Raw genomic sequence first — 20,963 nt, 5'->3', positions numbered from 1 at the left:
GTCAAGATGACCACAACCAACACATCCATAGCTTCAACACAATGAACAAGAGAATAAAAGTGGGAGAGATGGAAAAAGTCACCATCCGTGTTATCATAAAAAGGTTTAATGCTTCGCCAGTTGTCTTCCACACAGAAACCTGCATTTATTTTGCTGCAGTGCCCACAGAAACACACTTGGCAGCACAGCAAGGCAGCAGGAAAGACAAATTCACAGATGATCACGAACTGTGGCCTCATGCCATTTCAAGACATCAGAGCGGAGACAGCACCATACTGGGGTTACGAAAAGCATGACCGGAGGTTACATCTACATCATGTAGGTCATGCCGATGTTCTCTTTCTCAGTACACAGTTGACGGAATCAAACGGACACTGCAGACCAAAAATACAAATGCATGGAAGTTGCTGTAGAAGAGCCAAAATGAGCACGGCCTGAGGAAATGCATTGTTCCCTTTGTGTGTCAAGGAGAAGCACAGGAGGAGGAAAACACCTCGCACAATATCACAACACACTGTGACACATGAACACTAGCTGGAGACACACACTGTGTGCCTGCATGCAGCATCTAGGCACTTTTTGTTTTCATTATGTTCGGCCTGTAGCTGCTTCCTTCATCAGTCTCATCCCCTCATTGAAACATTATGACGGATGACGCTCCACTGATCAGTATCAAAGCCTGTCTGATAGCAGTGACTGATTCGCCACATTACTTGAGACCACAGGGGCAAGAGAAGAGAATGAAAAACAAAGAAAGAAAATGTGTGAGAGAACTGAGGCTAAATAATGTGAGTGCATGTGACAGAGAGCAAGAGAGTCAGGGAGCGTAAAAGCGTGGAGGAAAGGGTGATCTTCTCTAGGGTGTTGGCACACATGGAGTCATTTACTGCAGTGCAGATTCTTTGCAAAACAACCGCTTTAGTCTGTGATTCAGAGTAAAAATAAATGTGTGGAATATGCCCATGGTGTGTGTGTGTGTGTGATGGCAGTCACCCTGCTGGGAAGCCGCCTTTTCAGTATAATAATGCACATCACAAACATACCCTACCACCAAGAATTTAAATCAGCAGGGAGCATGCGCTGATGAAATAATGTGTTGAAAAAGCCTCCATCAGATGCCATCAATGTAACTGAAAGTTCTTACAGTATGAGTGTGAGAGGGAATCAGTTTATACATCAGATTGGCAAGATTTTCTCCAAAGGCTGTACAGTTTGTCTTCACCCAACACTGATTTGAGCTTTTTTTTTTTTTTTTTTTAAGCACAAGATTAAATTTTCCGCTGCTCCTGGTGGAAGGCGGAATAGCCAAGTGGAATAATCAGAAACAAGATGTTCAAAAATCATGCGTGAAGCTGTTGAGATGAAAGTGTGTGGAATGCAAGGGTAATTTTTACATCATGTATAGCTTAAAATATTCATGTTTTATGGCTTCTTTGATGATTGTAAAGGTGTTTGAGGGTATGGAGGTATTATTTTTTCCCTTTCTTTCTTCAATGTACAAAATGATACTGATAATTAATATTTCCATATGGAGACAAGAGTTACCTACATACACAGATGACAAGAAACAGAATCTAAATGATACGTTTTTTATATTATTGAATAAAAAAACCCCCATCACCCACACATTTAACTGATCACCTATAAAGAGAGAGAGGAGGGTGAGGACCGTAGGGAGGATTTGGCATCGTCAGTCGATCGTTACATATTGTTTTTGCAACATTTCATTGGCCCACCTGTCCACAGCGATTGCAGTCATGGAGTAGATGCTTGCAAAGACGGATGTGACCGGGAAGAAGTTGTGGAATTTGCAGTAAGCTTCCCCAAAGTACCACTCTCCGTGTGCGGCGTAGATAAAGTTTATCAAAGTGTTGAACGCGGCCATTGACGCGTCCGAAAACGCCAAATTTAAGAGAAAGTAGTTCGTCACAGTCCTCATACGTTTGTGCGCAAGAATGATCCATATCACGATGAGGTTTCCAAACACCGCCACCGCCAGCACCGCGCTGTAGGCGACAGACCAGAGAGCGACGCGCCACGGCGGCTGCACAAACTGGTTGGTGTAGTTCGCCGTTATGTTGGATCCGTTATATGGAGCTGCCATTCTCGTTTCCTTTTCTCCGAATATAGTTGATGCTTTGGTTGTTTCACTGAGTCTGATCTACCTACCGAAGTGCAAACCTAGAGTGGTGGGAGAGGAAGGCACCATAGCGCGCGACTTCAACGCATCACCACCTCAAAAAATACACATCTGCTACCCTTTAGTATTGTCTCCAACTCTGTTTAATATAAAGTGCTACTAATAAAAACGCAGCGAAACTATACATGTAACAGTAAGTATCCTCCGGTGCCTGTTGAATGTGGGTGTGAGCGCACAGCCTCTCCTCCGGCAGCAGCAGCAACAGGCAGGACGCCGTGCGCACTTAGTGACGCACAAGTGGCACGAATGGTGAAAAAGATTGATTGATACTTGTGGCTGCTGTTTTAAACTTCATGAATAACAAATGAGCAGCGCTGTCCCTGTACGGTAGCGACACAATCAGTCAGCGCACACATTACTGTGTGCCTTTATCTGTTTTGAACCCTAAAGATGATCGCGTGTCAGCAGCATTTCAGAGGAGCCACAAACAGGATATTGAAACATTGCATGCAGTGTGTGTACAGTGACACATCATCTTTAACCCTTAGCTGTGATATCAGATGACTTCATTTTTTTGAAGCTCATGTGCTACAGTGCAGCACCATCTACTTGTGATGAGTTTTCCAGTAAAGTCAAAAGTCAAGGTGTGTCAGCCACCGTCTTAATTCCTTTCTTATTGTAGTCTTAAATCATCCTCACTGTACAGCAGAGAGAACAGAAATGTTTAACGTTGTATCACTGTGCTGGCAGAACTGCTGTGACTCTCCCCTTTTCTGTCAGACCAACATTCACAACTAACAGGCTGAAGTCCCCTCCAGATATCCATCCATTCACATCCGATAAAACTCCGTCATCTGCCTACATAGCCTTTAGTGGTATGGTAACCTCTACACGGACATATTTACATGTCTTATATGGCTGATCAAATCCAACCAATCCAGTAAAACCTTCCGACAGACGACAGTGTTTCTCAATGTATACAGTGGCATGTGTAGAGTCTTTGTTCTTGAAAACAACACTAGTTTTAATATGATTTGGTGATCAATTAACAGAATATGTAATGTCACATTTAAATATGACAGGGCATTCAAAGGACTCGCACTATGCTGCACTAGATAACACTGCAGTATGTAATTTCAGTCTATTGTAGATTTCATCTGTGGCGTCATGCAGATTCAGAGAACAATACAGTGAGGCCACTATGTTTTTAAAGCAGAAGAAAAAGAAATATTCCATTTCCCCTCTTGCTGTTAAGTTATTCATAGAGTTTGAACAGAAATACAAACATGCAAACATTAACGGTACCCTGTGGAGTTTTTGACCTCTAGATACGCTAAGGGTCAATATTTTAAAAAGTTGGTCCCTGTTTTGTTTGTATTATTTGTTTTGTTTGTACTGTGCATGTTCACGGGGACGCACATTGCACCGTTGGTTTCCACGGATCGACAGTTGGTGGTGGTGCCAACAAATATACAAATGCGGCAACAATGACAGGGATGACAAACACTGCCAGCAAGTAAACATGAATGTGAACAATAAAGAATATGTAATATTTTAGAAATTGGCTTTTCAAATGTTTCATGAAACTGCTGCATTTCCATATATATATGATACGCTTATATACACACATTGCATTTCAGTGATAAACTTTTGTTTGTTTACAAGAAAGTTCCACAGGTCACCTTTAATTCTATCGATTATTTATAGTCATATACACCACATTTTTTTTAATCTTAAACATTATGGTATTATTCACACTTCTACATGATACTCTTAAGTGCATCTTAAACGTATATTGGGGCAATCAAGAGATTTGTGGTGCAGCAACCCAATGTAAACTCCCCCAAATTAAGAAGGAACTGAATCATTTACAAGATGTTTTTAAAACGATTAATATTGTAGCGATTCAAGTGAGAAGTTTTATGTGTTAGGCCCAGTCTACAGTATTTAAATCAAATGAGTTTTTCTTCTGTTTTGCAATCCTGCTGATTGAAATTCATACCAGATGCTCACATTTTTGTATTTTGGTCCCTCAGGATATGTAAATACTGCCAAAAGTAACGTGATGGAGTCTTTAATAATAAAAGTGTGTGTGCAGTATGAAAATTGAGCATACATATTCAGTGATACAGTTCATATGAATTCATGGTTATTCATGTGAATACTGATATTATGTCAGCAGCCAGATTTTGATTAGGCTCCAGTTTGAAATGTACTGGAGGTTTTTCTTCTTTGAACTGTAAAAGGGGAAAAAAAACCCTCAATCACAGAAGAAAACCAGCATCAGTATGGTGCAGTGTACTTTAAGGTATCCACTTACAGAAGGCATGGACCTCATCTTTCCCTTTGATCACTGTTAAAAAACTCAGGAGCGCTCTCCAGTTGTCTACTGTATGATCTTAGCGACCTTCGTTAATGAGCAGGGGAACTGGTGCTATTACCTTATAATTGAAGGGATACATATAACCACATGTGATGAACTCAGGGATGAACCAGTGAGAAGGAAGATTGGCTTAAATGAGAAATCTTCTTTGTAGAAATACTGTATGTAACTGGCCTGAATGTGCTTCAGGAATACATTTAGGAAAGAAAGAATGACCACACTTCATGGTCTTTCAGGTTCTGTGTGACAACAATAATTTTTGTGAGGTCCCACAGTCTGTAGTTTCTAAACCTTTTACTTCCCTTCAGTGGATCTGCAGGACCACACAGTAGATTAATGATAGAAGCTGTGACACGCTGTCTGTGCCACACTGATTGTATTTTAATATTTAAAGGTGTTGTGATGAAAATATGAGGTTCAGTTCTCTGAGGAGTATTGTGGGTAATATGTACTTGGAAGTTTGATAAACACTGTGCAAATTCAAGGGATGAAAAATATTTTTGTGATTGCTTGTGATTGACAGATCAGCCACTGTTTACAACTTGACACTGACAAGTCGAGGCCCAGTGAATTTTGAAAAGCTGTCAGAAGGGTTTATATTTAAAATGCTGCTCTTTTTCCATTTTCCTTTAGGATAACAACGCTCTGGAACTGATATTAGATGTTCACCGATATGATAAAAACTTTAGCATTATTAGGTTTTGTTGGCAGACAGTAGAGTAAGACTGGAAAGAGAAACAAGGATAATGTGTAACAAAGGTCCCCAGCTGAGACAAAACAGGTATGTTGCTGATGCATCTTATCCACTAGTTTAAAAGATCATCTCAGAAATTCAAATTTAGAAAGGGAGGCAAGATCATAACGATGAATGTCCAACTGATATCCCATTTAGATGTCGCCTTTTGCACTCAAATATAATGTTGTGTTTTTAAATGTATTGTTAATTGTTTTTTATTATTATTAAAAGGAATAAAAAATGGTCTTTTGAAATATCAGAAATTCTCCTTTTGTGCAGTGGCCAGAGGGGAGTGTTGGTTTTTTGTTTGATTGACAGCAGCTTGCAGACAGTTTGTTGTCAGCAGTGGTACTGAAGGACCACACCAGCATTTAAACAGACCAAAATATCATTTGCATTTACACGCTGTTTAATGTTCTGCAGCTGAGCAGCTAATTGGCTATCTTGCCTACTAATGTTAGTGGTTCACTTTTCCCCGGTGAATGTTAGTTTGGTGGTTTGTTCAACAAGCTGAGGTGCAGGACAAAATGTTACCTCACGTTTGTAAGTTAGAAAAGAAGGAGACTTTAGAAGGAAAACTAATGTAGGTTGTTGTTCAGAGTTTGTGGCTCGTGTTGTGTAACAGGCTGTTGTGTGGTTGTTAGTTAGTGTGACCGTCTGCTCTGCCTACTGTATGATTGATGGCATTAATGTTTTATGCAAAGATTTGATTGGCTATATGGAAACAAGATCTCCATCTTTGTAGACAGAGAGCTAACATTTTTCTGAATTAATCAAAAAATAGGGGGCGGCATCATAAAAAAACATAAAAATATAATTTTCTGCTGTTTGATTTCTCAAAGGAGAACACAGGTCAAGTGATTTACAGAGCAGATATTTATGCAGTAGCAGACAAAAAACAAGTAATTTAAGTTCAGAGGAACTTTAAAGTTTGAAGGTAAAAATCAAAGCTTCTTTTGTCAAATACATGACACAAAAACTCTTGGGGCCCCATTAGGCACATTGGGTATATTATTAAAGCAGCATATGGTTTACAGCAATGGATCTCAAAGATCTCAACACAGTGATCAAGACAAAAGCTAAGATCCAAGGCAGAAAAATGCCTCATTTGCATGTGATGCATATTTTCACAGAGTCCAGTCTTGACCCCGGTCTGTTCTCTTGTCTGATCATTCTGAGACCGGCTGCTTAATGAGGTGCTGTGGGCTTTATTATGTGCGTGCTGCATGACAGAGACTTGATTGTCATTAGGTAATTACATTTTTTGACATGAAATGTCATTCTTGCCCGTGTCTTATTGGAACATTTCTTGAGGAAATATCAGGGCAGCAGTTACATAGCTTGAGCTGCAGCATTGTCGTCAGCTCTTTTCACAGCTGCCTCTGTGGTGTGTCAGAACTCGTGTTAGGGCTTGGGGCTATTCACTTTGATCAATTCAAAATGTAACCAGGGAGAGCCATTTATTTGCTAATGAAAGAACATTGCTTCTTAATTATTTTCATTAGTCCTTACCTCAGACATTAACAGTTGAAACGTTATGTTCCTAATAAGGATTTCTTGTTAAAGCTTTACTTTGTTTCTCAGCATACTTTGGTTTGTGTGAGCGTGAATATTGACCTCCAACAGACTGTCACACACTAATCAATTGAAGTTTATTTAAGGGCATGTTTGTGCTACTAAAGCATTTTGACTCAAATTCAGAGTCAGACAGTTTCGTCAGTGCAACCTCCACTAAAATGGGCAGTTTACATGTAGTTGGACAGACCTTTTGTTGTTGTAAAGGTACACCTTCTGCGTGTGAAAGCCGGATAACACTGGAGACTAAGTGACACATTGAGCCTTTAGGGAACTAACTGTGTTGCAATTTTCTGTGAGCACTGACATGAAGCATTCTTGCTTATGACAAAGATGCTAACGATAATTATTAGCTATGTTTACATAAATGTGGTTCTCTTCCCTTCTATGGTTTCTTACCGCCCTTTGTTATCATGATTGTACAGCACTTGGGTCAACTGTTGTTTTTAAATGTGCCTTATAAATAAATTTGATTTGATTTTATTCTATTAATGCAACGTTTCTTAAGAACCCTGCTGGACACACATACTGTACTTTAACACTGTGACACCAATCAGCGAGTGTCATTTCACCACACTACTTGTGTTCCCAACATGCAACATTAGTGTTTTATGACCTGTGAGACCTGAGGGAGAGGGCCTGTCAGTGCATTGGCAGTTTTTGTCGATACAGCTCCATTAAATGAGTGGTAGGAGTGAAGCTTTCATGTACTCAGCGTTTCTCTGGGTTTTAAGGACCAGGAGTACAACATGTTCCTTCCTAATCCTAATGAAATAATTGCAAATAAAAGTCCTGAATTAAAACACCCTTTTCAGAGAGTTATTACAGTACACTTATTACACGGCTTTGTTGAATACTTTATTCTGTTTGGTCAATTACTCCATTGTACGGTCTGTTATTTCTGAATAGCAGACCGCTGCTATGAATAACTGACCGTTTCTATTGATCATAGACTCTGGAGGACAATGTCCAATTATATCAATCCACAGAAAGAAGTCCGGGAAAATTACCAACTGCAAGCACAGATGTGAGGCCAGCCTAAGGAGCTACTGGACTCCTACTATTATAGAAAGGGAAAAGTGGAGCAAGACAATGGCTGCAGATCTGGTGAGTGCCTCGCCTAGTTGCCTATCAATACATACTAACTTAAGTGATAAGTAGTAGTGATAACAGTAATATTGTTACCAGTTGTAACATTAGTAACATTTGTGTTTCCAGGTGTGTCAACTGCAAAGCCCCAGCAAGAAGTAAACATAGAGATGAATGAGGACAGAAACTTAAACATTAATATTCCCAAAGAAGTCCCATTCACCTTGTCTCACTTAACCATCAACGGAAATGTTCAGTTTAACATGAATTATAATGCTAAATCTTAAGAGGGCTACAGAGTTTTCATAGATATTTATGTTGCTATGCATGCAGATCCAACCGTAGATTCTAACGGACTAATTTTTTAGGGGAAGCTGTAAAATAATTTTTAAATCAATAAAATCATTTTTAAATCAATATTTTGTGTCAGATTATTAATTTCTTTAGTAAATAGCTGTGTCATAAGCGGGTTAATGTACAGCGAGCAGGTCATTATTGTGAAATGAACCCTGAAAGTGTGATGGAGGACTTGAAGGCCTCTCTCCCCCCTGCAAGGAATGCAGGGGGGAGAGAGGCCTTCTCATCAAAGTTTGCCTTCACCCACCCCCACCACCACTCTGGCTTCTTACCTCCCAAAGAGGAACAAGAATGCAGTCCTCCTGAGCAGACTGCACATAACGGCTGAGATCAGTGATCGTAAAGACAGGAAGCCAGCCATAATCCTGGACTACAACCACAACAAAGGAGGCTTGGACAACCTGGACAAGATGATAGGAACTTACAGCTGCAGGAGGATGACTGCCTGCTGGCCCCTTGTCATCTTCCATAACATCATTGATGTGTCCTCATACAATGCCTTTATGATATGGATCAAGATCCACCCTACTTGGATGCCTGATAAGCGGAACAAGCGGAGGGTGTTCCTGGACCAGCTGGGAAAGGCACTTGTAACCCCACACATTCAAAGAAGGGAGCGCCTCCCCATCACAGCAGCCTCTGCAATGCTTTGAAAGCTGTTCAGGGGGCTTAAACTTGTCCTGATCCACATGAGGCTGCAGCTGGAGCAGACAAGAGGAGGAGATGCCAATTCTGCCCCCCACAGAAGGACTGTAAAACAAATACTATGTATTTCACATATGAGAAATACATTTGCAAAGTCCATGCACACACACTTGCATACTGTCCTACATGTGCTAATTAGAGTTGATTGATTTATGTTCTTCACGTTTTTGTTTTGTATCTATTATTTTATTCTTATTTATTGTTTATACACCTTGTGGGTAAGAGCAATGGTTCAAAAATGGGAGAAGCCTAGTATTTTGTAGATGAATTCCTCACTGTACAATATATAAGTATATATCACTATTTTACCAAAAACTTCAAGACTATTAATGTTTCCCTACAACAAAATGCATTTGAAACTACTTTCTGCACATTTCTACTACTTTCTTAGGCTATACAAGTGCTACTCTTGCTAAGGAATCTATTGGAATCTATTGTTTGCACCAATGCAGTACCCTTGCCAATAATAATAATAATAATAATAAACCTCTACTTTAGCAAAGAAAACAATCATGAAAGGTGTGTTGTAATAAAAACAAGTGGTGTCCACTGACTAAATGCATTCCTTCTGCAATGTGAAGAGGGAAAACCCAGACATTCACAAAGTTTGTGATGAATACCAAGTTGTTCATGCAAAATACATTTTGGGTTTAAAATTCAATTAATCTGCTTTAATTTAGGAGTTTAGTGAAGGCGGGTCATTTTTGACCCTTAGCTCAAGGGGAGTGTACAGAATGTTAAGACTACACAAGGGTTAAAGAGGTGCCAATCCCTTAAGCATACAGTGCCTGCTAGACAGCATACTTAAATAGAATGTGAATATCTCAATCTCTTTTACTTCTTAACCCTTTGATGTTTGCACCTTTACTATTGTTATTCAACCATTGTCCTTCATGATGTGATTTTTGGAGAGGTCTAGAATATCTTCTACCTTCTGCTTCTTAAAAAAATTATGGTCTGGGTTTTTTTTTCTTCAGTATTACTGGTTAGTCAAACATGGAATGTGTGTCTCTGTCTCTCAATGATGGAAATAAGTCCAGGATGTTGTATCTCAATATATATTACAATGTTTAGAAAAAAACAAACAAAAAATGAGTAACTAGCTGTCAAACTGATGTTGATGGATAATCAACTGGGCCCAGGAAGCAGTTTTACACACAGAACGTGTGTTACATCCCAGCACAGATAATAACAAGGTCATTAACTGATGCAAACAGCTTCCCAGTTTATCTCCGGCTGGAGCCAGCCATTGCAACACGGACTAATAGGAGATTAGCCCCTGCAAGGCCACATCTTATCCTTACGGCTGGTCCGTCTGGTCCCCATTAAGTGTGACAGAGGCTACATGCCTGTTAAAGCCATACAAAACATCTTGACCGTACAATGATTCAGCATTTCAGTACACATTCTCAGTGTATTTCTACCACAGATGTAATGAAAATGTTGTGGAAATTTTGAAATGCAGTGGAGTAGAAGAATAAAGTAAAATAGAAATATTCAAGTCAAAGTACATCGAATTTGTAATTAATTGCAGCTTATTCAGTGAAATTTCAGGAGCAGGACCACACCTCAACTATGCAACTTCCAGCATTCCTATAAATACCACCTAACCCTCTCCTCTTCTTCTGGTGGTCCTTGCTAGTGAAGACAGTACTTCAGTGGAGGCCTGTTGGTCAAGTGGTAAAAGGATAAGTCTGGTCATATTCTGCAATTTTCTTATTGTCAGCAAATTCCATGAAAAGACCAAAACCAACAATGAATTGATCCCACTAACAAGTACTGTCAGTGTAAACAAAGCCTGATATGTAGCTATTTTCCTCCACTGGTGATATGTTGTCAGGCAGCTGAAGGAATTTATTACTTTCACTAATTAATTAATTCACTAGTGATCAGATAATCTAATAATTTGCATCATAATCAGCAATGTGATGAGTTTCTTTGAAAGTGGACATCACTTCTAGCACATTTGATAAATTCAAGATGAATTGAGATGAGCAGCAAGTAAAATGAGTAAACAGCTTTATTGCTTAGCTACATGTCTTTAACTGCAGCTAATGTAAAACACATCCTTTTTGCTCCACTTTTGATGATTGTTGTGGTGCTAATAGTGTTCAATACAGTGAAACTCCTCAGGCGCTGAATCCCACAGAGACATATCTCTGCTGGGAAATCAGCCTTATAGGCAGCAATTTCCTCATGATAAATGACACACGCTCCATCACTCCACAGAGCTCGGTCTGCCAGAACATTTTCATTGGCTATCACAATTGAGTTCATGACAACGCAGAGTCTGTGACATTAATATTTATGCAACATAGGGTGTGCTGCACAGTTCCAGATAAAAGCAGGGAATTTAAAGGAGACCTAGTTGTGGGAAAATAGTATAACCGTTGCAAAAATATCACTAGTGTCAACAGTTTAAAATCATTTTATCTTAGGATGAATGTGCATAATAACATACTGTACATATTTATGAAACCAACTGAAAATGGCAACACTAACAACTGCTGATGAGGGCTAACAGATGGAGTTAAAAGCTCCAGAAACAGCTAGTTAGTGGACCTTGGGTTAAGATTATAATCATGGCTGGATTAAGCAGCTAGATGAAAAAGCTATGGGCCATTTTTACCCTGTGTGTGTAGTAATTTGGTAAAGCACATTTGTAATTCAGTATTATGTAATATTATGACACAGAAAACTGCATGCATTTTAATGCATTGTGAAGATGTGAAGTGGGTGTGTTCAAGCTAAATAGTGTTATATTGCTCTTTACATTTCAGTTGATATTCTGCTGTGGTGTCGAAAATTGTAGTTAATCACATTAATTAACTATTTTGGTAGTAAATTAAAACAAAATGCCAAACATTTGCTGGTTCCAGCTTATCATCTTATCATCTTATATATTTTGGGCATTTTTCAATGTTATCTGACATCTAATCGACAAAACAATTAATCGATTAATGGAAAACATTAACAACATATCAATCATTAATGAGAGTAATCTATAGTTTCAGCCTTACCACAAACCAACTGTTCACATGAAGTGAATACAGGGCCTTTGGGGCCCTTGAGATTTTGGGGCCTCCAAAGGTAAATTTGCTATGACAAGTATGATAAACATATAACCAACAAGTCCTCCAAATTAAACAACAATATAAGTCATTGGTCCATGGTCTTTGCCTTCCAGTTCCAAAACAAATTACAAATCAGTCTCCTAAAATGGTTCAGGTTTGGTTATGTTTATAGAAACATCATGGTTTGTCCTAAAATAAGACTTTTGGATAACCAAATTAAATGAAGTGTATGAAAAGGGGTAAAACACCTACAAACTGAAACTAAGGATAAAACAATTGAAAAAAAAATGACACCCACACATCAGAAATACTATCTTACATGCATGAAATGAACAAAATGAAACAGCAAAATGAATGTCAATGTCAAATGAATTCAGCTTTATTATGAATGCATCTGCTCTTATTGCTTATTCACTTTCCCCTCTCCTTTGTTTGTTTGTTTGTTTTTCCCTTTCTTATTTTTTTCTTTTCTTTGCATTTTTTCTTCTTTCTTACTCTTGGCCTGCTTTTTCTATTTATGTTGTTGTTTTCTGTTGACTTCTATTGTCATTTCTGCCATTTAAGAAACTGCTGTGAGCAAATTAAAAGAAACAAAATATAAGTTGCAAGAAAGTACTTTGTGAAGGTTAAGGAAACATCATGCTTTGGGTTAAAATGACTACTACCTTTAAGCCAGTAGACCTTCGTTGTCACAGTTACAATAACAAAAAAAAAATGACACAAACAGCGATCTCCTGTGTTAAAGTTCGACATTTTGTTCATTCAACTTTTCACCTCAGCCTCCTCCTAACGTGGACTTTGGCCGCTCCTTCATAACATCCCCTGATTTCCTGCTTTGCTGCTAGAGGGCTTCTGGCATTGGAGTATTTATATTTTGTTTTGGGGATTGTTCTTATCCGATCCTGTCGTATTTCTTGGAAGGACAGCCTTATAACAGATTTGGACTTAGAGTAAAACATCCCCATGCATGTTTCTGTTCTATGTCAGAGAATGACAGTACTTTGGATGGGATAGGATAGTTTTTATTGTCCCCAGGGGGCAGCTTGGTTTGCAAACAGTAGTCAACACAACAAATACGCATCATAAAAATAAATAAAAAGACATAAATACATATAGTAAACATACAGTAGATGCCATCATAATAAAGTTGCAATCTCTAAAAGCAGTAAGAGTCCATCAGTCCTTTATTAAAGTGTGTGTGCAATGGCAACTAGGCCTGCAGCTTTTTTAATGATCCAACAGTTGAGGGAAAAAATGATCTCAGGCCTTATATAACACAATATTCCTTAATTGCTGAATTGTTACCATCTGCAGTACAGTATAACAAACTACCTGCTGTCATTGTATTTTCATTAATTAACACAAAGACATGGTTCATTTCCAAGAATGTACCTACTACTACTGACAGTAATGAAGTCAGAAAAAATTACTGAGAGAGTGACACACATAGCTCCTACAAAGCCATCAAATCACCAACATATCTTTCTTACTCATTCAACTGTGCCAGTTATCACAAATTGCTTTCTTCTCTTCTTGGCTTGTCTTTATCAATGACTTTATCAGTGCATTAGAGCTTGAATGTGACTGTGTGGTGCCACTTAGTCATCAGTGCTGAGAAACCAACACAAAGGATGATGAATAGTCACATGATCACCAGCTTTCACAGATATTTAGAAGAGAGAGTGAGTGTGTGGCAATTGTTTTGCTCCCTCAGATGTCTGGCTTTGAGCGTAAAGTGTTTTGTTCTCTTCACAGGTTAAGTGTGGCAGCGATGTACATCCTGTTCACATGAAGAATGAAGAAGATTTGTGAGCTTTTGAAGTGGAAATTATTTTTCTGGTTTAAGTCTTTCTGAGGGGAGTTAAGTCCAACATGTTCACTGATGTAGAGCAGTATGCCATATGCATGCATGCACACACGTCCACATTCATGCACTTGAATGTGAACTCTAACATGTCCAGTAATTGTTTTCAGTGTCTTTCTGCTGAATGACAGCCTCTGCCTTCAAGTGGAAATGCTTTTCAATTTAAGAATCCAGATGTTTTATTTTCATGGTTCAGACCACTGGAGCTCAAAACCAGACAACCATGTGATCTTCAAATAGGTGTCTGAAACTGGAAATGAGCTCATTGACTGTACATCACCTTCAACCTTTCTAGAGCAAAGGTTATGCATATTTTAAGACTGAAGAGCAAATTTGCTGTCTTTCAACATAAAAGATAATCTCAACATTACAAAGGGAAAAGATAAGTTGAAATAGAAATCTTTGCTGACATTTGGTCAGTATTCTGTCGAACAATGCTCACTGTAGCTTCCATCACACACATGACTAAAACACATATGAGGTGGTTTTATGGGGCGTGATGATAAACTTTTTGTGGAAAGGAATAATAGGTCATGTGTGTAGTTGATGTGTTTCCCTGTTCATAAAAAATGCATCTGCAGTCTTCAATTTGTACAGCAATTTTCGAAACAAAATGAGATTTACCAGCAACATGAGTTCTTAATCTGTGGCTAGTTGTCAATGGCCAAATTAAATTAAATTAATCCATGGATTCATCCTGAGCAGGTTACTTTTACTGAGGTCTACCAAGAAAAGCTCTTATACGATCCCAGCAGATCTCTCAAGTCACAAGGTGGCAATCTTCTCCATGTGCGTAGAGCATTTTCAAAGTCTCGTGAGACAGCGTTTAGCATTTATGCACCTAAAAAAATGGAATAGTTTACCTGCTGATCTCAGACTGTATGCTTCAAAAAGCAAATTAAAGACCTTTTTATTCAGTCAAGCATTTTCTTAAATTAACTCACAGTATATGTATGTATGTTTGTGTTTATATACGTGCATGAATGTATATTTGTGTATATAAGCACAAATTTGCTTTTTTGTTGTTTTATTATGAAAAGCGCTTTGAATTAAATTGAATTATGCAACTATAACTTTCCATAACAAAGAAATATGAACTGTCAAAACGTAATTAACCTGTCAACTGTTCATTAAAAATTCTTGATCTATCTCAATTTCACACTTACTCCTCAGAGATGAAGTAAGTAATGTAACATCACCACCCAAGTTTGAATACAAGTGTTACAGCAAAAATTGGCGGGCCAGCCAGGTTTTAATTGTCTAAAAAATAAATTAATAAATAGATATAATTTAACTGTTTTATCATGCCTATAATTAAACGTTTGTCCCTGCTTTGGTTTTATTTTCTTGTGTCTACTGTAATGAGAATCATTTTAATGCTTTGATTCTGTCTTATTTTTTAATATGCAACTTGTAAAGTGCTTTGAACTGCCACTGTGTATGAAATCTGCTCTAGCAATGAATTACCTTGTTTGCCATAAACCCTTCCATCTGCTTTAATTACCTTTATTATTAATTATTGATTGATATAACCTTTGTGCAGAGAATGCTCCAGCCCCAGAGCTTCACAAATTGCATGCCATGCCATGTCATGTGTTTACCTGCAAATCCTTGCTATTTACTATCCTCGTGTGGACAACAGTGTACACTGCAGGCTGGAGTGTTTTGCAGTATAGGAATGTATGAATCTGTGTGTATACAGTCATGAAATCACAGTAAATTATAATGAAAGTTACAATAAATAGGACAACTGAAGCCAGTATTTTATTTGAATATCAATATTTCCATTGGCTTTGTCCATTGAATTACTGTCTTTAATTTGATAATATACAATGGAAATACCTATTTAAGTTCCGGTAGGTATTTCAGCCAGTTTCTAGTGTTTCTTATTTTTTGTCTTTTGCAGTTTTAATCATCTGTGAGTCATTTAAGAAGCAAGTCCCGTAAGAAAAGATTTCTTTGTGTTAAAGACTCTATTGTGGCTACATAGAAAAGTGCTCTGTGTATTATAGAAGCTATATGGATTTATTTTTCCTCTTTAGTTTCTCCGTCTTTTTCCTCTTCTTCCTTTGTCTCTTCACCTTTTCCCTCCTCATCCTTTGCCTCCTCATCTTTTCCCTCTTCTTCCTTTTTCTCCCCATCACCTTCATCCTCTCCTGCTTTTTCTTCTTCCTTTTTCACCTCTGCTTCCTCCTCATCTTCATCCTCTACCTCCTCTCCTGTCAGGCGCTCCAGATCAGCGATGCGATGTTTGAGAGCCTTGTCAGTGGTTTTGTAATTTCCCAGAATCCTCCTCAGCTTCATCTGCATGAGCTCCATCATGCTGTACAATCTGTTGACCTTCTCCTCCAGCTCCTTGGCCTCAGGCATAATGTTGGCTGGGTCCAAGTCTATCAGACCATCTTTCATCAGGATCTGTCGTCCCTTCTCCTCAAGCATGGCTTTAGCATCTGGGTACTCTGTCAGTGACTCCATCAGGTCATCCTTGGACAGACAGAAAAGGTCTGAGTATCCAATGCTGCGGATGTTGGCTGTCCGCCTGTTGCCTGCTTTGCTGCCTTTAATATTAAGGATACTGATCTCACCAAAATAGCTGCCACTTCCCAGAACAACAAACTGTGTGACACCGTCGTCAGCAACTACTGCAAGTTTTCCGTCTTTGATGATATACATCTCACGGCCAATATCACCCTTTTTGCAGATGTAGTCTCCAGGACTGAACACCTGCGGCCGGAGCTTTAGCACCAACTCGATCAGCAGGCCGGCCTCGCAGTCTGCAAAAATGCGAACTTTCTTCAGTGTCTCCATGTGAACTTGGATGGCGATCTCGGCTTTTAGCTTGTCTGGAAGATACCTCAGCACCTCCCGTTCATCCTGTGCCTTGCCGTTATTCCACAGATAGTCAAACCACTTGATGACACGCAACTCAAGATCCTTGCTGACCTTTCGAACCTAGACAGGAAAACAAATCAAGAACATTTAAAATATATTCATATACCAGATGATTGTGCTCTTTCTTGTTCCAAATATGTCAGTGGAAAAAGGAATTTCTGTTCACCTGCATGTACTGCTTGATGTTGTCAATTCGAGCCTGAAACTGGGCTTGGGCAGCATTCATGTTGGAGATCATGGTAGCAATGTTTCCTACAATAGTGGCAAAGATGAGGACCCCAACTAGGAAGTCCACCACATGGAAGAGAAATTCTGAGTCCAGGGCTGGTGGCGGTGTTTCTCCAATGGTTGTCAGGGTCAGTGTGGACCAGTAGAGGCTGAACGCATACTTCCTCATGGGTTCCCCAAACGCAGGCTCCTCAGGGTCATCCAGAGCTGGGTAAACCCAGTCATCAGCGCCAAAGCCAATGGCCTTGGAGAAGGAGAAATAGAAGCAGGCATTCCAGTGGATGATGATGAGGATGTACATGATCAAGTTTCCAATACGGAAGATGTTGGGGTAGTTGGTTTTAGTCTCAGTCCTCGTGAAGAACTCCATCATGCGACCGATTCTCAGCAGCTTGTTGATGCGAATCTCTGGGTAGTCAAGACCCAGTATGAAATAGAAGACGTCAGTGGGCAACATGGAGATGAAATCCAGACGAAACTGGAAGCTGGCGATGTAGCGATCCAATAGCAGCTTTTTATCTTTCACTATCAGGCCTTGTTCAAGGTAACCTGCATTTACAGAGAAATAAGTAGGCAGCTTGCGTTGTTCATGAATAATACACAAACATTTTGGACAAAGTTTGAAATAATTCATTCAAAAGTATTTACTATAATCGCTACAATTATCCCTGTCACTCCTTGATTACACATGGATGATCGCCATCCATATTCAAAATTTTAATCAATTTCTAAAACTGTCAGCTGCAACAGTGATGATTAGGCGTGTCATAGAAGAAACTCATGCCATTTACAGTCTTGTTCTATATATGCTCATAATTTTGATCAATTTAATTTTTCTGTTGACTTGAGACCCAAAAATTCCTAATTATATCAATCATAATTCAAATTTGTAAAACAATGAAACATTACAAGTTCAAAATGGGTGAATACTTTTCATCAGCACAGTAAAACATTGAGTTTAAAACACTTAAAGGACAGATTTACATGTTTTCAAGTCCATTGTAATACAGTAAAACAAAATCTACAGTCTTCATTCAGAGCACTGATTTATTCTAAAGTTCAGCTGAAGTTAATATGAGGCTTCAGCAGTCTCTGAGTCTTTTTTTAGTACAAAATTCTCTTTTTATGTCTCTCTTTTTGTGCTGAGCTGAAGTGGAGGGATAGCAAAACAAGAAAGAGTTTTGTACTAAAACATACTCGATTTATCTAACTCCGAAGCCTGCTAAATCCTCATATTAGCTTCAGCTGAATTTCAGAATGCATCATACACAGAGTGAAAACTGTGGATTTTGTCGCCCATCACTTAGAGTAGAATCGCTTTAGGAAGGGATCTTTTCACAATCAGTGTGGACAGAAGGTACAAATTGCAATGTGGGTTTGTGAGTATTGTTTTAAGACAGACTTGAAAAAATATTAATTCATCCTTTGAAAGATTTTCAAAGGCTTTCTTATGATTGGGAATTTTATGCCAGTTTTTCACCTGTTCTGGTCCTGACGAGCATATCAGCAAGGTAGATTATGTCTGAAGTGTAGTCCAAGATAACCCAGTAAATGAGGTAGTTGTGCTGCAGCTCCTCAAAGCAAGCCCTAATGCAGGAGAAGAAGCAGTGAGCGTGTTTTGTAAATTAATAATGTTCAGCACTTGTACAAGCATTTCCTTTTCTGCACCTCTGTGTCCTCTACTGCTGCAGCTGATGCTGTGCCAAGCTCACAAAGTATAACATTCATCATTGCATTAAATTCAAATTGAATTAAAGAACTTGTTCACCAGCTTGTGAAACTATTGCTAGGCAAGAACAGGGTTATTACTCTGCATAAAGTGAGCTTGTTGCTAAGATGGTAATCATATTTAACAGTTTCATATGGACTGAGATATGAATAGTACTTAATGTGCTGAATGGAATCATGTAAACGTTTGACCTGCAGGAAAATCAAGAAAAGAATCACTGATTTATAGAAGTCACCTGGCAATGATCATGGTCCAGTTGTACATGACTGGTAATGTGATGACGAACAGCCAGTTGTAATACAAATTCCCAGCAGGATTAATGACAAACAGTTCTTTGGGCCTATGAGAACAGAGGCAGAGTGGATAAATTAAATAATTCATTGAAAAGTTGTTCTGTTTATTGTCCTGAGGAAGTTGCTGAGGCACTTACTTTTCCTTCTCCTTGTCCTTGTCCTTGTCCTTGTCCTTTTCCTTTTCCTTTTCCTTTTCCTTTTCCTTTTCCTTTTCCTTCTCCTTTTCCTTCTCTTTTTCTTTCTCTTTTTCATTCTCCTTCTCCTTTTCTGTCTCTTTTTCCTTTGTTTCCTTTTCTTCCTTCTTCTTCCTGCAATGCAAATCAACACTTTAGAGAGCACTGAGCATCAAATATTCTGCTGCATTTATTAAGGATTATAATGAGTATTACTCTTTCTTCTCCTTCTTCTCTTTCTTCTCCTTTTTCCTTTTCTTCTTTTTCTCCCTGGAAAAAGGATTAATTAACAGGTTTAATAGGCCTTGTCAAACGACTGCTAAGATACTTCAAAGTGAAACAGTGTTTTACAAAGGCTTTACCTATCTCTGTAATTGTACTTACTCGTCATTGTTATTACTGTTATTCATGTTGAGCAGACGATGAGGATTTGATTGAGGCAGACCTCTAGAACAAACAGCATGTTACATAAAGTTAATTGACTTTCTTGTTATTTCTCATTAATGTATAGTAAGACAACTGTTAGCATTTAACATGTCTTTGAAGTTTTGCTTACAGGTCATCCTCGCTGTGCTCTTCACTGTCTGTGAAAAGTTGTGGTGCAGTGAGAGGTGGCACAGTGAGGTGGGGAAGGGTGGTCGAAGTGGTCATGGCAGCAGATCTGCAGTGTAGCCTGCAAAAAATGAATCAAAGGTGGCCATTTTGTGTTAGGCCTACTAGAGGTTACTGAATTGGTCTGTCACATCTGTGTGATAAGATAAGTATGGCAGAACCTTAAATTACAGCACTGTTTAGATGCCTTACTACTACAAATGCATGCAAATGCAAATACTGCAACAAAAGTCTCCTTATTTAAAAGAGCACAAAGAAAAACAATCATTTTCAACACAAAGCATCAAATCATTAGTTCATTTCTGCAGCCATTTAGTACTGATAAACAAAAAAGGAATTAAAAATAGCTAAATATTTTAGGAAGTCTGTTTATTACTCCATATCTGTCCTGTCATTAACATCAGGTCATAGATTTTCATCTGCATCACACCTACTGCATTATCCTCCTCCATCACACACATTAAATACTCCAAAAAAGTTTGTGTGACAAATCTACTTGTGTGGAAAGTAAAGAGAACTGAGTGAAAAGAACCAGAAATCATTAAAAGTTAAATGAATGCATATGAAGTTTTGGCAGAAGTGCATCAGTTCAGTGGAGAAAAACTGTATTATGTGACGCTCAGTCTGCTCACAAAACAGGTTATGTTACAAATAAAGTTTCCAAAGTGTAGTGATGAAGCATAATCCATCCATTTTCATGTGACTTGACTTACCTTTTCCACTAGTTAATGTAATGTTGAGCCCATTTTCTTTTGATCCTTGTGTAGTTTTCGGAAGACTGCGAGCTGGTGTATCAATGGTCGTATCAATCATCGGATGCTAATTAAAAATAATATCAAAATGTAGCTAGACAGCTGACACCTATAAGCATTGAGTCTAACTAACTGTGTCATAGAGTCTTGGTGACCCTGATAAGGATTTGTGGATTAGAGGTGGCTGAGAAGAGGAGAGGCAAAGTCACTCATCCTTCTTATTAGTCAACCCCAGGGGGAGATGAGATATGCTTAGAGCAGTTTGGACATCTATGAGTTAACCTGTCAGTGTGGATCCAGAACACTGAAATCCATTTTGTGTTGACACTTCCTTTTTTATCTGTAACAGGCTATAATTTTC

General features: G+C 38.6%; 2 protein-coding genes across 2 annotated transcripts in view; both read right to left on the bottom strand.

The window, feature by feature from the left end:
- tacr3a (tachykinin receptor 3a) overlaps positions 1-2,107 on the bottom strand; it is a 30,517-nt gene extending 28,410 nt beyond the window's left edge. Inside the window, exon 1 of the mRNA XM_042388768.1 lies at positions 1,737-2,107. Within this exon, the coding sequence (XP_042244702.1) occupies positions 1,737-2,104 (368 nt within the window). The 5' untranslated portion in view covers positions 2,105-2,107. The remainder of the gene's footprint in view (positions 1-1,736) is intronic.
- Positions 2,108-15,948: 13,841 nt separating this feature from the next.
- Positions 15,949-19,889, bottom strand: cnga1a (cyclic nucleotide gated channel subunit alpha 1a). Its single transcript, XM_042394819.1, has 8 exons — positions 19,795-19,889; positions 19,623-19,685; positions 19,455-19,508; positions 19,203-19,373; positions 19,008-19,112; positions 18,524-18,630; positions 16,982-17,592; positions 15,949-16,875 (listed from the first exon to the last, which is right to left on the bottom strand). The coding sequence occupies exons 1-8, from the start codon at positions 19,887-19,889 to the stop codon at positions 15,949-15,951; spliced, it is 2,133 nt and encodes a 710-aa protein (XP_042250753.1).
- Positions 19,890-20,963: the final 1,074 nt, after the last annotated feature.

The sequence above is a fragment of the Thunnus maccoyii genome, chromosome 2 (genome assembly GCF_910596095.1).
Source record: "Thunnus maccoyii chromosome 2, fThuMac1.1, whole genome shotgun sequence".
In the NCBI taxonomy this organism is placed as follows: domain Eukaryota; kingdom Metazoa; phylum Chordata; class Actinopteri; order Scombriformes; family Scombridae; genus Thunnus; species Thunnus maccoyii.
Note: the sequence above shows the minus strand (reverse complement) of the source record. Positions and strands in the feature narration are given on the sequence as shown.